At 41.9% G+C, this 18,002-nt stretch overlaps 1 protein-coding gene across 4 annotated transcripts in view; it reads left to right on the forward strand.

Moving 5' to 3' along the window:
* Positions 1 to 18,002, forward strand: part of LOC137304706 (casein kinase I) — a 160,650-nt gene that overhangs the window by 64,083 nt on the left and 78,565 nt on the right. For all 4 annotated transcript variants that reach the window (XM_067973378.1, XM_067973380.1, XM_067973379.1 and 1 more), the window contains exons 3-4: positions 1,925 to 1,965; positions 11,214 to 11,283. In XM_067973378.1, the coding sequence (XP_067829479.1) occupies positions 1,925 to 1,965; positions 11,214 to 11,283 (111 nt within the window). The remainder of the gene's footprint in view (positions 1 to 1,924; positions 1,966 to 11,213; positions 11,284 to 18,002) is intronic.

The following is an 18,002-nucleotide window of genomic DNA, read 5'->3' on the forward strand; positions in this document are numbered from 1 at the left end:
CTATTCTTCCCGGCCCCTCCAGAATGTTGGCGGTGTTGCCATTCTGGAATCAACACTCCAACCAACTCAACTATCAAAACAGGTATTTGTTCCAGCATTACGCAGATTTTGTTTTTAAGAAGTTGCTTTAACAATAGATAATGCTACAGGAAAACTTTACGTATAAATATTGCAGTGATTGGTTTGGTTTATAAACCCTTATGTAGGATACTTTGATGGCAATCCTCCATCTTGGGCTTAATTTCTAATTTTTTTTTCCTCTTCTCAGTGCTGCATGTCGACCGATTTGCTGAGGTTTAGATTATGAATTTGCCATTTGGAAATTATGGGTGCTAATTTGTATCTTGCAGTGCACTGGTGTGGTACGTACTACATCAGTGGACCGCATAATGACTGCATGCTTTTCGTCATAAAAGAAAACCAATTGAATGGGTTCCGCAATATGATTTTTAAAAACTATTTTGCAGAACTACTGGGAAATGAAGGTCCTTCAGTTTTTTTGCACTGAATGCAGGTGTGGGGTATAGTGCAGACTGACTTCTCCTGTAGTCTGCTTCTTCAAATATGTTCAGGTTAGATGCAGAATAAAGTTCCTTTCACATTGCCCATCAAGTACACACAGGTCAGATATAGACTTAAGCTTCTTCTACATTGCTTCAACAGTGTACCTCTCCCCTAACATGCCACTAGTGTGAATTTCCCTTTCCCACACTGATCTCCTTGTGCCTGAGAATAATTGAAGTGGCAATTCATTTCCCAATGATCAACTGTTTTGAATTGCCAATTTGCATCCACTAGTAACTGAGATGACTCACTCAATTGGACCTTTATAGATGTCAGGAGTCAGCATTCTTGCTCGATTGCTGGTGATTCCAGAAACAAAAGGACACTTGCCATAAGTCACCCAGTCTTTTTGTATTATGTCCCTCAAATATGTCAAAGCAGTTACACACTATTAGTTTGCGGTGCAATGACGTGTGTAAGGAAATGCAGCAACTGTTTTTGCACAGAACAATAAGTTGTATGACAGGTTAATCTGTTTTTGGTAGTGTTGGCTCCTCCCCATCTCTGTAACCTCCTATAACCCTTTGATATCTCTGAGCTCCTCCAAATCTGGCATGTGCATCACCGATTTCCTTCGCTCCATTATTGGCAGCCTTGCCTTCAGCTGACTAGGTCCTAAGCTCTGGAATTCCCTCCCTAATCCCTCCGTCTCTCTACCACTCTCTCCTCCTTTAAGACACTGCTTAAAACCTACCTCTTTGACCAAGCTTTTGGTCACCTGCCCTAATATCTCATGTGGCTCGGTGTCAAATTTTGTTTGCTCCTGTGAAGTGTCTTGGAATATTTTTACTATGTTAAAGGTGCTATATAAATGCAAATTGTTATGTAAGGAAATGCAGCAATATTTTAGCATGGAACAATGAATTGTATGACCGGTTAATCTGATTTTGAAGGTGTTGCCTGAGGACACCACAAGAACTCCTATGCTTTTCAAACAATGCCTTGGGATCTTCAAAGTCTACCTGAAACAAACAGCCAAACTCAGGGGGAGTGAGGTGTGTGTGTGTCCCGATTTAACATCTTATCTGAAAACACCAGTGGCAGTGCAGCACTCCCTCAGTACTACACTGGAGTGTAGGTTATGTGATCAAGTCCTGATTGGGGCTGGAATCCACAAACTTCTGATCCAGGGCTACCAACTGAGCCAAGTCGACACCCATACAGTCTTGATGGGAGAAATAACCTCTCAACATAGAGTTATGCAGTAGTTTTACTCTCTGTACATTCAGGAATATGATTTCCTCTCTCTAGCCCCAATAGTTTTTCTATGTAATATGCCTTTTTGTATGGTTCAGTTGTGTGCAGAGAAGTGTGTGGTTTGCTGTGCTCCTAAATTTTTTTTCATTTCATTTTCTTTCAGGTAAAAATCTCTACACGAATGAGTATGTAGCAATCAAACTGGTAAGTACAGTTTTTCCAATGAACATCGTGGGATAGATTTTTAGAGTGTAAGACAGGCATTGATAGTTTGTGGATTTGAACTAATTTGTATGTTGCTGTTAGACAAATTAATTCAAATTAGCATAAGCCCTCATGGGGTTTTTGTTTTGTGATCTCACTAATGCATCTTGACAAAATGCGATATTGTGCATTTTGAAGTGTTCTATGTGCAATGAAATGCCCTAAAAGATGTTTGCCATTAGTACACAAAAGTTTACGTCTGTATTTTAGCTTTCCCGCTGTCTGTGTTTGGCCTTGTTTCTGACAATCTGCACCATTTTGCTTTGATGGCATAAAACAACCATAATGAAACTAACAGCCTGGTGTCAGTGCTCACTAAAACTGCATTCGCATTTCTCTGTTTGTGTGCGAGACCTGACTGCTAAAGTGCACTGTCCGCATCTTGTAATGAATGACTTCCAGTTTTTCCTTCCCTCATCCTCACCATTGCTATCCTGTCTGGCGTAGTTCCTGCTGAGGGTGCCATTTAATATGATGGTCCAAGGGGACTCTAAAGCACTAAATGTGACTGGCAGAGTTGTTCTCCAGCAGAATGTCAGTGCACAGCTGTCTTTTGTGAGCGATAGCTAGCAGTACGTCCGAGACAGTTGTATGTGGTGCCATTAGACTGCTTGAGCATTGGCTAGAATAGATATTGAGAGCTCCCAAACTCTTTTATAAAAGAGTTGTTATATTAAAGGGAAGAAAAGCTGTCTGAATTTTCTTCTATTTTGTTCTTGAGGATAATCTTTCCTATTTTGTGGTGTAAATCAAGATGATGTTAATCATTGTTGTTGTGAGCAGTTCTGGGCACCATATTATAGGGGATATCTTGTCCTTGGAGGCGGTACAAGACAGATAGCGACATTAATAAATGGGATTGGGCACCTCAGCTATGAATACTAGCAATGTTTACATTGGGAAAAGGTAGCTTACAGGTGCCCTAATTGAGAGATTTTAAATCTTAACGACAATAAATAAACTATCTTAGATATTCAATATTAATGAGCACGAGGATGAGTGGATGTGGATTCAAACTTAGATGAGGTTAGGTGAACTACTTCATACAGAGAGAAAGCATATAGCACCTTTCATATCCTCAGGATGTCCCAAAATGCTTCACTGCCAATGTATTACTTTTTGAAGTGTGGTCACTGTTATGTAGGCAAATGTATCAGCCAATTTGTGCACAGCAAGGACCCAGAAACAGCAAATGAGATATGACAAGTTAACTCCCTACTGTTCTTCATGAAAAATGCTGAGGGATCTTTTACATCCACCTGAACAAGCAGGTGGGGCCTCAGTTTAACGTCTTGTGTAAAAGACAGCACCCTCCAACAAAGCAGCACTCCGTTAGTGTTGCACTGAAGAGTCAGCCCAGATTGTGTGCTCAAGTCCTGAAGTGAGAGTGCTACCACTGCGCCAGCTGAGAGTGGTGAATGGGTAGAATAGTCCACCCAGGGAGGAAGTGGAGGATGTTGCAGATAATTGAAGGATTTGAACAACAAATGGGTTACAGTCTGCGTCCTTTGGGACTGGCCCAATGGATGTCTCTTTTGGTCTAAGGCAGGCCAGTGTTCCTAAAGACTTTGAGGGGGAGGGGAGGGGTTTAGTGCAGTATGTCAGGTGATGCATCATGGATAACTGTGAGGGCATGGAATTTCCTGCGGGGACCTAACCCAGAAATTGCACCCAAAATTGGGCCCATCCTGCACCCATTCTGCCGATGTCAAGTTATGCTCAAATTTCCTGCCAATCTCATTAACATATGCCTGAACGTAAAATGGATGTAAATCAGCGTAAATGGCTTACTTGCGCCCGTGTTCAAATTTTAATGTAAGATAATCCCTTAGATATATATAGCTGTCTGAAAATCACATAGAATTTGCCTGAAGTTGAGAACTTCTTTTAACAAACGTGAAGATTTTTCTAATATATAACTACCCTGGTAAAGAAGGAAAGTGCAGTGGTTATTTGTATATTTTCACCTTCTGAAACTTTTCCACATGAGGTTAATGGCTAAGTTTAAGACTCGTGGAATGGAAGTTAAGACAAAATGTAGGGTAACTAATTTTTTTAAAGTATAGGAAACTGAGGAGCTATAAATGGAAAATTTTCAAGCGGCAAAAGGAATAACCAGGGACTGACAGAGTTGCTCTTCAGATCCTGTTATTTATAATAAATGACTTTGAGAGTGTCAAAAGGAAGTTGTTCAGTTGTAAGTGATAAAATTGGAGGTAGAATAAATATGAGGAACAATGCAACATGGAATTGAAAACAATTCCATCTTTTAGGAAACTAGGAAAGTTAATAGCAAATATATAATGTTAAATAATTAGTATTGGAGCAAGGAATCAAAGTAAGAGAGTGGGAGTTGAATGGCATAGTCATGCAGCATACTGATTAGTAAAATGATTGGGGGTCATTGTGGGAAATGTAAAAAAAAATTATAATCATTAAACCTTCAACTCGGAGCATGGCTGTGGTTTTATATTAAAAATAAGATTCTGATTTGTAGTAGCAGAGGCACAGAATACAAATCAGAGGTGATATTGTTGCTATATAGGGCTTTTGTTAGATCCTCATCTGGAGTATTCTGTGCAGTACTGATGGCTGTAGGAAGGATGTTGTAGCCCTTGGGAGTGTGCAGCATAGGGCAAGCAAGATGATACCAGGTCTCAGGAATACAAGTTAAAAGGAAAAGAGTTGATTTCCTTCATATTAGAAAAGAGGAGACTTTGAGGTAACCTAGTGAGTGTTCATTTTAATAAAGTTGATACAAAGACATTGTTTCTTGCTGATTAAAGGGTTCAAAAAGCTGGCAATGTAATTTTAAAGTTTAGCAAGTTGAGTAAATAGGGATTTCAAGCACAAATAATAGACATTCATTTGGAATAAGTTACTGGGGAAGGCCACTGAAGCAAATGGAATAAGTGGGTTCAAGAGACAACTAGATGTGTTACTGGTGAAATAGAGAATGAAGTAATTTGGGGAGAAGGTGGAGTTGAGATCAGCTGGAAAAGGGCAGGCTTGTGTTAAATGGTCTTTTCTTTCCTATGTCACTACTGAGCTCCTTGGTCCATGGAAGTATCATGTTGAGAGAAGCAGCTGGTGAAGAATGAGTAATGGAAGGGTAACTGACTACTTGATCTAGGAAGGATTTTTGGTTTAAGCTATAATGTGTTTTTGATATGAAGTCAGATTTTTGGATTTTAAGGGTTAATTCACTACGATCCAGCTTCCTTTCTGTTTTCTTGATAGAGGAAGGCAGTCTGAAGACATTTGAACAATAGGGGACCCATTGTCTCAGTGGCTTCTCCTGAATAAAATGGGTCAGCCACCGTAATGGTTATCTTTATCACATCGAGACAAATAGTTAAGTTAACAAATTGAAACAATTCCAGCATATATTCACACCTGGTAAGTTGACATAACTGCTGTACGTACGAGCTCAACATAAATTGACTCCTCGGAGGGTAGTAGCCAATTTGTTTGGCAGAACTATTGGCCAACTCCTAGACAGGGAGAGAGTCAGACTGCCAACATATCATCCGGATAGGGAACAATAGAAGAGAGAAACAAACACATGGCTTGAGTCAGTTCGATAAGGTCTGGGAAGGGAGCCCAATCTAGCGAAAGAGAGTTCTCTCATGTTTAAGCTCACAGTCGGTCAGATTCAGGGATAAGACTGACGAAAAAAGGTTATTAACCCTCTAACTAGGGTAATGTGGCATATTTGTTTTTTTCTGTATCATAAGGGATTGAATTAAGTTGAAGGTGAAATTTGCTGTACCTGTTAAACATAGCAACAGAGAAAATAGGAGCAGGAGTAGGCCATTAAGCCCTTCGAGCCTGCTCCGCCATTCAATATGATCATGGCTGATCCTCTATCTCAATACCATATTCCCATTCTCTCCCCATACCCCTTGATGCCTTTTGTGTCTAGAAATCTATCTAGCTCCTTCTTAAATATATTCAGTGACTTGGCTTCCACAGCCTTCTGTGGTAGAGAATTCCACAGGTTCACCACCCTCTGAGTGAAGAAATTTCTCCTCACCTCAGTCCTAAATGTCCTACCCCGTATCCTGAGACTGTGACCCCTCTTTCTGGACCCCCCCCCCCCCCCCCCCCAGCCAGGGAAAACATCCTCCCTGCATCCAGTCTGTCTAGCCCTGTCAGAATTTTATATGTTTCAATGAGATCCCCTCTCATTCTTCTAAACTCGAGTGCATACAGGCCAAGTCAACCCAATCTCTCCTTATACGACAGTCCTGCCATCCCAGGAATCAGTCTGGTGAACCTTCGCTGCACTCCCTCTATGGCAAGTATATCCTCTCTTAGGTAAGGAGACCAAAACTGCACACAATACTCCAGGTGTGATCTCACCAAGGCCCTGTATAACTGCAATAAGACATCCTTGCTCCTGTACTCGAATCCTCTTGCAACGAAGGCCAACATATCATTTGCCTTCCTAACTGCTTGCTGCACCTGCATGTTTGCTTTCAGTGACTGGTGTACAAGGACACCCAGGTCCCTTTGTACATCCCCATTCTATCACCATTTAAGTAATATTCTGCCTTTCTGTTTTTCCTTCCCAAGTGGATAACTTCACATTTATCCACATTATGCTGCGTCTGCCATGTATTTGCCCACTCACTCAACTTGTCTAAATCTCCTTGAAGCCTCTTTGCATCCTCCTCACAACTCACAATCCCACCTAGTTCTGTATCGTCAGCAAACTTGGAAATATTACATTTTGTTCCCTCATCCAAATCATTGATATATATTGTGAATAGCTGGGGCCCAGCACTGATCCCTGCAGAACCCCACTAGTCACTGCCTGCCACCCTGAAAAAGACCCATTTATTCCTACACTCTGTTTCCTGTCTGTTAACCAATTTTCAATCCATGCCAGTATATTACCCCCAATCCCATGTGCTTTAATTTTGCACACTAACCTCTTATGTGGGACTTTATTCCTTTTGTGGTTTTGCACCAGAAAGGAATGTATAATTGCCATTCGTGCATTTGTTCCTTAAATGTCCATTGCCTATCCACAGTCATGCCTTTTAATGAAGTTTCCCAATCTATCATAGCCAACTCACTTCTCATACCTTTGTCGTTTCTTTTGTTTAGATTTAGGACCCTAGTTTCGGATTGGATTACTTCACTTTCCATCTTAATAAAGAGTTCGATCATAGAATCATAGAAGTTTACAACATGGAAACAGGCCCTTCGGCCCAACATGTCCATGTCGCCCAGTTTATACCACTAAGCTAGTCCCAGTTGCCTGCACTTGGCCCATATCCCTCTATACCCATCTTACCCATGTAACTTCAGAGCTGTTGCCAGGGGTCCTATATACAACTCCCACTATAGTCTTAGATCCTTTCTTATTTCTCAATTCAACCCATAAGGTCTTTGTTGGCTGCTTATCTCTCGTTATCATTGAAGTGATTTCATCTCTAATCATTAAGGCTACTCCTCCCCCTCTTCCATGATCATGTTTATGGTCACTCTTCCCTAAAGGACCCCGCACAACAAGATTATTAATTAACCCCTTCTCATTGCACAATACCCAATCTATGATGGCCTGTTCCCTGGTTGGCTCCTCAACGTACTGGTCTAAAAAATTACCCCCAATCCCATATGCTTTAATTTTGCACACTAACCTCTTATGTGGGACCTTATCAAAGGCCTTCTGAAAATCTAAATAAGCCACATCCACTGGTTCTCCCTTATCTATTCTACCAGTTACATCCTCAAAAAAACTCCAGTAGGTGTGTCAAACATGATTTCCCTTTCATAAATCCATGCTGACTTTGTCCATTCCCATTGATATTTTCAAAGTGTCCTGTTATCACATCCTTTATAATAGACTCTAGCATTTTCCCTACTACTGATGTTAGGCTAACCAGTCTGTAGTTCCCTGTTTTCTCTCCCTCCTTTTTTAAGTAGTGGGGTTACATTTGCCACTCTCCAATCTGTAGGAACTGTTCCATAATCTGTAGAATTTTCGAAGATGACAACTAATGCATCCACTATTTCCATGACTACCTCTTTTAGTACTCTGGGATGCAGATTATCAGGTCCTGGGGATTTATTGGCTTTCATTCCCATTAATTTCTCCAGCACTTTTTTTTACAAATACTAATTTCCTTTAATTCCTCCTTCTCACCCGTCCCTTGGTTCCCTAGCATTTCTGGGAAGTTATTTGAAGATAGTTATTTGGTTCTGTCTTTTCCGTGAAGACGGAACCAAAGTATTTGTTTAATTGCTCTGACATTTCCCTGTTCCCCATTATAAATTATCCTAAGGGATCTACATTTGTCTTCACTAATCTTTTTCTTTTTACATACTTGTAGGAGCTTTTACAGTCCACTTTTATGTTCCTTGCAAGTTTACTCTCATACTCTCTATTTTTCCCTCTTAATCAATCTCTTGGTCCTTTTTTGCTGAATTCTAAACTGCTCCCAATCCTCAGGCTTGCTACTTTTTCTGGCAACTTTATATGACTGCTCTTTGGATATAATACTATCCTAAATTTCTTTTGTTAGCCATGATTGGGCCGCATTTCCTTTTGTGTTTTTGAGCCAGAAAGGAATGTATAATTGTTGCCATTCATGCATTCGTTCCTTAAATACCCATTGCCTATCCACCATCATGCCTTTTTAATGAAGTTTCCCAATCTATCATAGCCAACTCACTCCTCATACCTTTTGCAGTTTCCTTTGTTTAGATTTAGGACCCTAGTTTTGGATTGGACTACTTCACTTTCCATCTTAATAAGGAGTTCTATCATGTTATGGTCACTCTTCCCTAAAGGACCTGTACAACAAGATTATTAATTAACCCCTTCACATTGCGCAATACCCAATCTAGGATAGCCTGTTCCCTGGTTGGCTCCTCAACGTACTGGTCTAAAAAACCATCTCGTACACACTCCAGGAATTCATCCTCCACAGTATTATTGCTAATTTGGTTTGGTCAGTCTATATGCAGATTAAAGTCACCCATGATTACTGTAGTACCCTTGTTCCATGCATCTCTAATTTCCTGTTTGATGCCTTCCCCTACATTACCACTACTGTTTGGAAGTTGTCTATAGGTTTTCTGCCCCTTGGTGCTTCTTAACTCCACCAGACTGATTCTACATCTTGATTTTCTGAGCCAATATCCTTTCTCACTATTGCTCTGATTTCATCCTTTACTAACAATGCCACCCCACCTCGTTTTCCTTCTTGCCTGTCCTTCCTAAATATCGAATACCCCAGGATATTCAGCTCCCTGCCTTGGTCACCCTGCAACCATGTCTCTATTTGCTATTATGTCATATCCGTTTACATCTATTTGCGCTATTAATTTATCTACCTTATTACGAATGCTTCGTGCATTCAGATACAGTGCCTTTAGATTTGTCTTTTTAACATTTTTAGACATCTTAACATTTTTTTGTACTATGGCCCTATTTGTCTTATTACCATTTTTTCTTACCCGGACCCTATTTGTTAGTGCACTCTTTTGTTTGTACGTTCTGTCCCTTCCTGACACAATCTGGTTATCCTTACCCCAATTACTTTCCTGCACTGCTTCCTTGTTTTTTCTCTTAAGCATTCTCGATTTCTCTCCACCAGGAACCCCCCCCCCCCAACCCTTATTTAGTTTAAAGCCCCTATCTACCTCCCTAGTTATTCGATTCACTAGAACTATAGTCCCAGCATGGTTCAGGTGTAGTCCGTCCCAAGGAACAGCGCTCTCTTTCCCCAGTACTGGTGCCAGTGCCCCACGAATCGAAACCCACTTCTCCCACACCAATCTTTTGAGCCACGCATTCATCGTCCTGATCCTATTGACCCTATGCCAATTTGCTCGTGGCTCAGGTAATAATCCAGAGATAATTCCTTTGTGATTCTGTTTTTTAATTTAGTCCCTAGCTGCTCAAACTCTCTCAGCGGAAGCTTTTTCTTGGGTACCAACGACTAGGTAGGACTATGTGGACCACGACAACTGGACCCTCCCCCCTCCCACTCTGCGAGTTCTTCTCCAGCCCAGAGGAGATGTCCTGAACTCTGGTAATGGGTAGGCAACATTGCCTTTGGGACTCATGCTCCTGGCTGCAGAGAACGGTGTCTATCCCCCTAATTATACTGTCGCCTACTACAACCACCTTCCTTTTTACTCCTCCCACTTAAACAGCTTCCTGTACCACGGTGTCGTGGTCAATTTGCTTGTCGTCCCTGCACTTGTCCACAAGGGTTGCAAGAGCCTCAAATCTATTGAACAAGCACAGGGACTGAGGCTCCTGCAATACTACCTCCTGGATCCCTGTACCTGCCTCACTCGCAATCACACCCTCCTGTCCCTGACTATGTGTCAATTCTAAAGTATTTAATCTAAGGGGTGTGGCTGCCTCCTAGAGCAAAAGGTCCAGGTAGCTTTCTCCCTCCCTAATGTCCGCAGCTCAGACTCCAGCTCCTCAACTCGGAGTCAAAGTTCCTCGCGCCACAGACTCTGTGTTCACTTACTGTCTAAAATGAAGCAGATTGATGATTTGTATCTGGCCTCATCTCACCACAGTATTGATCAGCATACCTTCTGGAAGATTGGAAAAGTGCACGTGAGGCACATGCTAGGTCATTATATCCATTTTATTTCAAAGGTTTCATTGTCTTGCCCCCGGGTTATGCTATCGAATGACTTGATATTGGGCAATAAAGGTAAACTCTTATTCATAACGGGTTTGGGATCTACTTACGGGAGAAACCAGTAACGCTGAACCCGAGGGGCTATCTATACCCAAAATTTCTAATAAGGTTAGGCAACCTTCTGGAGTTTTACTTGATTTACCACAGACTGAGTCAGGAGAAACTTTCCAGAACCGATTCTCAGGTTGAATAGATTGGGTAGAGTCGGCAATGGAACAGGTTGTGCCCACTGAGCCAAAGGGCCTTTTTCTATTCTGTGCTTGATGTTTTTGCAAAGTCACTAGGAAGGAGCTCTCTATTCTGACATATGCAGCAGCCATGAGATGTTCTGTGACCCAATGTGGGATTGGGTGGCCACTGTACATTGAAATGCTGTGATTGAATATTTAACAATTTAGATAGATCATGTGATTCTATAGTGTAGACTTCACTGGACCAAGGACCTGGCGCACGAGTGAATTTGTATGGCTCTGCATAATGTCTGTTTTATTTGTTTTGTTTCAGGAACCCATCAAGTCGCGAGCGCCACAACTTCATTTAGAATACAGGTTTTACAAACAACTCGGGAACACAGGTAACGTGAGACTGGATCTCCAAGCTTACTGCTAGAGGGAAAAGATTGCTTCCACCGCAAATGTTAAAAGCATAAATTAAATCGCTAAAACTTTAGTGATTTAATCTGCAGACCATACTTTTCCAAAAGAAGTCAAATGCTTTTTGTTTCCTTAAGCCTCTCTGAAGCATGTTACGCACTTTATAAATGCTTATTGGTGGCCTGATCTCTTCCTAAAATTTAAATTGGGAATATAAGCAGACAGGCTACCGCCTCTCAACTTTATTATTGTGTTACAGCGACCTACGTTTTTACTTTTTTTTAAAAAAAGCAGATGTGATTGATCAAGTTTTTTTTTATAAAAGCGCTGCTGGAAAATGCTGATAGCAAGCTGTTCATTGAGCCAGTAAGAGCTTTAGGCTACATTTCTCGCATGTGACTCCTCAAAAGACAATTCAGCAGTTGTATGGGTGCGTGGTAAGCTGGTCACAACATTTTTGTGAAGAGGCTTGTTTACTGTCTGACGCTATTAGACCTTAATGGGTCGACAGCAAAAAATTTCAAACCCACTGCATAAGTTTTTTTGTATGTGTGCATATATGTGCATCATCTCAGTATCCAGAATATCAATTGCATATCCCCATTACTAGGGTACAACCATACCATGATTTGCTTAAATATAAAAGTTTGTTCTTCTCTTGGTGGGCCACATGTTTTGGAGCTTTTGAGGAGGTATCTTGAATGTTTGACATTCTGGTTCCTGGAGAATGTGCAGAAGTCATAGTTGGAACCTTTCTAACATATTTATGTTTCATAGAATAGTCATGTGATGCTGGTCCTATAGTATTGTGTTGCTGTCTAAAAATGGGTTCTGGGGCTTATGAAACTTAAATTCCCCAGACATATTAGAATCCTTTCTCATGGAAGACACTTCCTGTGATTTTTACAACTGAATTTGTCAGGTCAGTGGTTTCCCAGATGGTGCAAGTAGATTTTACTATGCTGAAACCTGACATTTGTGTAGCGACTGAGACACTGGCCAGATGGGGATAATGTGGTGGCTCCCATCTCCTGCTCTGGTTGAGATGCCATCCTAGGGCACGAGCTTGAGACCAAGATATCCAAGCATTGAATTAATCCACCTGACACATCAGGTTTCAGTTGTGAATTCCAAAGCTGGCAGCACAGTATTTCTTTCTCATCACCTGTTTGGAAGCGTGTTAGGATTGATGGACACCATTGTTGTGGTCAAAAACATATACATTGATCAATTAACAACAGGGATGGAGAATCAAGTTTCAGACCTCCTGAACAGTAGCATAGTCCTGCCGACTGCTTGTTTGTGTCAGAATTGGGCGATTCTACAGAAAGAGTTGTTTGCCTGAGTGCAAGCAATAGTTCGGTTATCCTGCTGGAAGGTCCAGGAACCCAGTGCCCTGATAGTGAATGGAGGTTCTTCTCTAACGAGACAATCTTACCAGCCGTGAGATCTTCAAGTTGATGGTAAAGGTCAAAGGTGGCAAGGTCAGATGGATTCTGGTTGTACCACACAAACCGTAGAAACAATGTATTTTAATAGTACTAGACAGAGTGGGCGAACTCTCCCTATTGAATGGGACATTTCATAACATAAGAAAAAGGAACAGGAGTAGGCCATATGGCCCCTCGAGCCTGCTACGCCATTCAGTAAGATCATGGCTGATCTTCTACCTCAACTCCACTTTCCCACCCTATCCCCATATCCCTTGGTTCCTTTTAGTGTCCAAAAATCTATCAATCTCAGTCTTGAATATACTCAACGACTGAGCATCAACTGCCCTCTGGGGTAAAGAATTCCAAAGATTCACAACCCTCGGTGAAGAAATTTTTCCTCATCTCGGTCCTAAATGGCCGACCCCTTATCTTGAAACTATGACCCCTAATTCTAGACTCTCCAGCCGGGGAACAGCCTCTCAGCATCTACCCTGTCAAGCCCTCTAAGAATTTTATATGTTTCAATGGGATCATCTCTCATTCATCTAAAATCTAGACAATGTAGGCCCACTCTACTCAATCTCTCTGCATAGGATGACCCTCTCATCCCAGGAATCAATCTAGTGAACCTTTGTTGAACCCCCTCTAAGGCAAGTATATCCTTCCTTAGGTAAGGAGACCAAAACTGTACACAGTACTCCAGGTGTGGTCTCACCAGAGCCCTATATAATTGCAACAAGACCTCCTCACTCTTGTACGCCAACCTCCTTGAAATAAAGGTCAACCTACCATTTGCCTTCCTAATTGCTTGCTGTGCCTGCATGTTAAGTTTCTGATTTGTGTACAAGGACACCCAAATTTCTCTGAACATCAACATTTCTTAGTCTCTCACCGTTTAAAAGATATTCTTTTCTATTCTTCCTACCAAAGTGGATAATTTCACATTTCCCCACATTATACTCCATCTTGGCCACTCACTTAACTTGTTCATATCCCTTTGCAACCTCTTTGCATCCTCCTCGCAGCTTACTTTCCCACCAACTTTGTATAGTCAGCAAACTTGGATACATTACACTCGGTCCCTTCATCTATGTCATTGATATATTGTAAACAGCTGAGGCCCAAACACTGATCCTGGTAACACCCCACTAGTTATAACCTGCCAACCCAAAAATGACCCATTTATTCCTACTCTGTTTTCTGTCCGTTAACCACTCCTCAATCCATAATATATTACCCCTAATCTTGTGTAGCAACCTCTTGTATGGCACCTTTTCAAATGCCTTTTGAAAATCCAAATATACTACATCCACTGGTTCCCCTTTATCTACCCTGCTTGTTACGCCCTCAAAAAAAAAAACTCTAATAGATTTGTCAGACACGACCTTGGGCTTCGACTGACCTTGGGTCATGCGCTCTTCTGCTATCTGTAACCTCCATGAGCAGAACTTAGAAAATTTTATAAGTACTAGTGCCTTGATTAAGGGTTTGACCCCCTTGTCCTGTGAACTGACTGCAGAACTAACTAAATGAAAAAATTGAGAAGTTTTATAGGCAAACATGGCAGCCAATTTGTGCACAGTATGGTGCTACAAACAGCAGTGAGATGAATGACCAGTTAATCTGTTTGGGGCTGTTGGGTGAGGGAATTGGGAGAAGTCCTCTGCTCCACTTTGAATAGTGCCATGGGATCTTTTGCGTCCACCTGAACAGGCAGAAAGGGCCACAGTTTAACATCTCCTCCAAAAGATGGCACCTCCGACAGTGCAGCACTCCTTCAAGAATGTACTGTAGTGTTGGCGTAGATTATATGCTTGAGTCCTGGAGTAGGGCTTGAACCCACAGCCTTCTGTCTTGAAGAATCGTGCTACCATCGAGCCAAGGCGAACACTACTGATTGCTACCATCGAGCCAAGGCGAACACTACTGATTGCTACCATCGAGCCAAGGCGAACACTACTGATTGCTACCATCGAGCCAAGGCTAACACTACTGATTGCTACCATCGAGCCAAGGCTAACACTACTGATCCCTGAACCCTGTTTTAAGTTGTATTTTTTTTAAAAATGTGTTCTTAAAGGAGGTCGTTTTTAAGTCCGGTGTGTGTGTTTGCGTGTGGTTCCGGAAAGGGAGTAGACATTTGGACATTTATTTAACATTCTGCACTAACGTGGTGAATTAGCAGTCTTTCTTTCTCACCTTTTAGGACCAGAGTTTAAATCCAGTTTATGATGATAAAATGGAAGCCTGTCCCTGCCTGCCGTAACGGTCCTATAACAAATGGGCAGTTTCAAACTATATCTTGGAACCACAAGTCTATAACAAAAAAAATGCCCAATATTTGGCACAAATTGGAACTGAATTGGTAATCTCTTCCAGAGAGGCACTGAGGATGGCAGGTATAGGAAATGTCAATGATCCAGTAGTGAGTCCTTTGAGGTTTGATTGAGGTATACTGTTGAGGAAGATTATAAAGTGCTTTCCTCCACATCCTGGGCCATGCTTGCCGTGCCCTGAGTACCTGATGCTGACTCTCAGAGCCCAAGGTACAAGAATGTCCCGTTCTCCAGCACTGACATCCCTCACCTTAATGAACACATATTCACTAAATAAAAACAGTACACTGTTCAACAAGTGCCTGAAAACATATCAGGAGATGAGTTACTTCATTGGCTGTGAAGCACTTTGGGACAATCTGAGGATGTGAAAGGTGCTATATAAATGCAATATGGTTAATGCTCCTGTCCCCCCCCCCCCCCCCCCCCAGCCTCCTTCAGTATTCTGAAGTGATGAACTATTTTAATATTGTCCTTTACCTTCACTACCAGTCTTTCATGCTCCCCCTCAACCGCCTTAATTTCACTTTATGCTCCCCTGTACCTTAATTTGCTTTTTTTTGTGGGAGGAATGCATCCCAGAATACTAAGGTTGGGAAGGAGATAACCAGCATTAGCCATATAATTTTCCAAAAATCACAAGACGGGAATTATGCAGAAGTATTCCTACAGTTCCCTCTGTAAAATCTGAGGTGAAATACTTGTTAAACACCTCCACTGTTGCCTCGCTAGTACAAGGTCCCATTTGTCTCCAATTGGACCCACCCCTTTACGCTTTTACTTATGTATGTGCTTATAAAACCCCATGCTGCCTCCTAGTCCCTCTTAATGTTAGCTTGGCTTACTGGTAGCACTTGTATCTCCCAATCAGAAGGTCATGGGTTCAAACCCCACTCGAGGACTTGAACACATAATCTAGGATGACACTTCAGTACAGTACTGAAGGAGAGCTGCACTGTCGGGGTCATAGTCAACTTTTATCCCCAGACCAACACCAAGAGTGATTAACTGGTCATTTACCTCATTGCTGTTTGTGGGATCTTGCTGTGTAAATTTGCTGTTGCGTTTGCTTATGTAATAGTGACTGCACTTCAAAAATAATTAATTGGCTGTGAAAGATTTGGGGACATCCTGAGGATGTGAAAGGCGCAATAAAATGCAAGTTCTTGCATTCATTTTTTTCTTAGTCGCCGTAATCTTCCTTTACCTTCTAAAGTTTTTATATTTCTCATTATAGAATCATAGAAGTTTACAACATGGAAACAGGCCCTTCGGCCCAACATGTCCATGTCGCCCAGTTTATACCACTAAGCTAGTCCCAATTGCCTGCACTTGGCCCATATCCCTCTATACCCATCTTACCCATGTAACTGTCCAAATGCTTTTTAAAAGACAAAATTGTACCCGCCTCTACTACTGCCTCTGGCAGCTCGTTCCAGACACTCACCACCCTTTGAGTGAAAAAATTGCCCCTCTGGACCCTTTTGTATCTCTCCCCTCTCACCTTAAATCTATGCCCTCTCGTTATAGACTCCCCTACCTTTGGGAAAAGATTTTGACTATCTACCTTATCTATGCCCCTCATTATTTTATAGACTTCTATAAGATCACCCCTTAACCTCCTACTCTCCAGGGAAAAAAGTCCCAGTCTATCTAACCTCTCCCTATAAGTCAAACCATCAAGTCCCGGTAGCATCCTAGTAAATCTTTTCTGCACTCTTTCTAGTTTAATAATATCCTTTCTATAGTAGGGTGACCAGAACTGTACACAGTATTCCAAGTGTGGCCTTACTAATGTCTTGTACAACTTCAACAAGACATCCCAACTCCTGTATTCAATGTTCTGACCAATGAAACCAAGCATGCCGAATGCCTTCTTCACCACCCTATCCACCTGTGACTCCACTTTCAAGGAGCTATGAACCTGTACTCCTAGATCTCTTTGTTCTATAACTCTCCCCAACGCCCTACCATTAACGGAGTAGGTCCTGGCCCGATTCGATCTACCAAAATGCATCACCTCACATTTATCTAAATTAAACTCCATCTGCCATTCATCGGCCCACTGGCCTAATTTATCAAGATCCCGTTGCAATCCTAGATAACCTTCTTCACCGTCCACAATGCCACCAATCTTGGTGTCATCTGCAAACTTACTAACCATGCCTCCTAAATTCTCATCCAAATCATTAATATAAATAACAATAATATCATTGTTTTCTTCTGTGTTATCACCTTTTATTTATCACAGGCCTCGTTGTTTTAAACCCAATTTTTGATCTAACCTCTCTATCCATGGATTCCCAGCCTTTGACGCGCCCTTATTATTACTCCTCTCTCCCCCCTCCCCCTCCCCACCCCAACCTTGTACTCTCCATAAACTTGAGCTCATCGAAAACTCTGCCCATATCCTAATTCGCACCAAGTCCCGTTCACCCATCACACGTGCTCGCTGACCTACATTGGATCTTGGTCCGGCAACACCTCGATTTTAAAATTCTCATCCTTGTTTTCAAATCTCTCTGTAACCTCCTGCAGTCCTGCAACTCTCCGAGATCCCTGCACTCCTCCAATTCTGGCCTCTTGCGCATCCCTGATTTTCATCGCTCCACCGTTGGCGGCCATGCCTTCAGCTGCCTAGGCCCTAAACTCTGGAATCCCCTCCACAAACCTCTGCCTCTCTCTCCTCCTTTAGCACATTCCTTAAAACCTACCTCCCTGTCCTAATATCTATATGCCTCAATGTCAAATTTTGTTTGATAACACTCCTGTGAAGCACCTTGAGGCGTTTTACTATGTTAAAGGTGCAATATAAACGCAAGTTGTTGTTTTCTTGTTAACTGTCCCATTCTTGCGCTGGCAGCAACTGCCACTGTGAATGTAGCTGCTGTTTCAATTGATGTACTTGATCCCCAGTGATGTTCACACTAG

Source organism: Heptranchias perlo, chromosome 38 (assembly GCF_035084215.1).
Source record: "Heptranchias perlo isolate sHepPer1 chromosome 38, sHepPer1.hap1, whole genome shotgun sequence".
NCBI classification, from domain to species: domain Eukaryota; kingdom Metazoa; phylum Chordata; class Chondrichthyes; order Hexanchiformes; family Hexanchidae; genus Heptranchias; species Heptranchias perlo.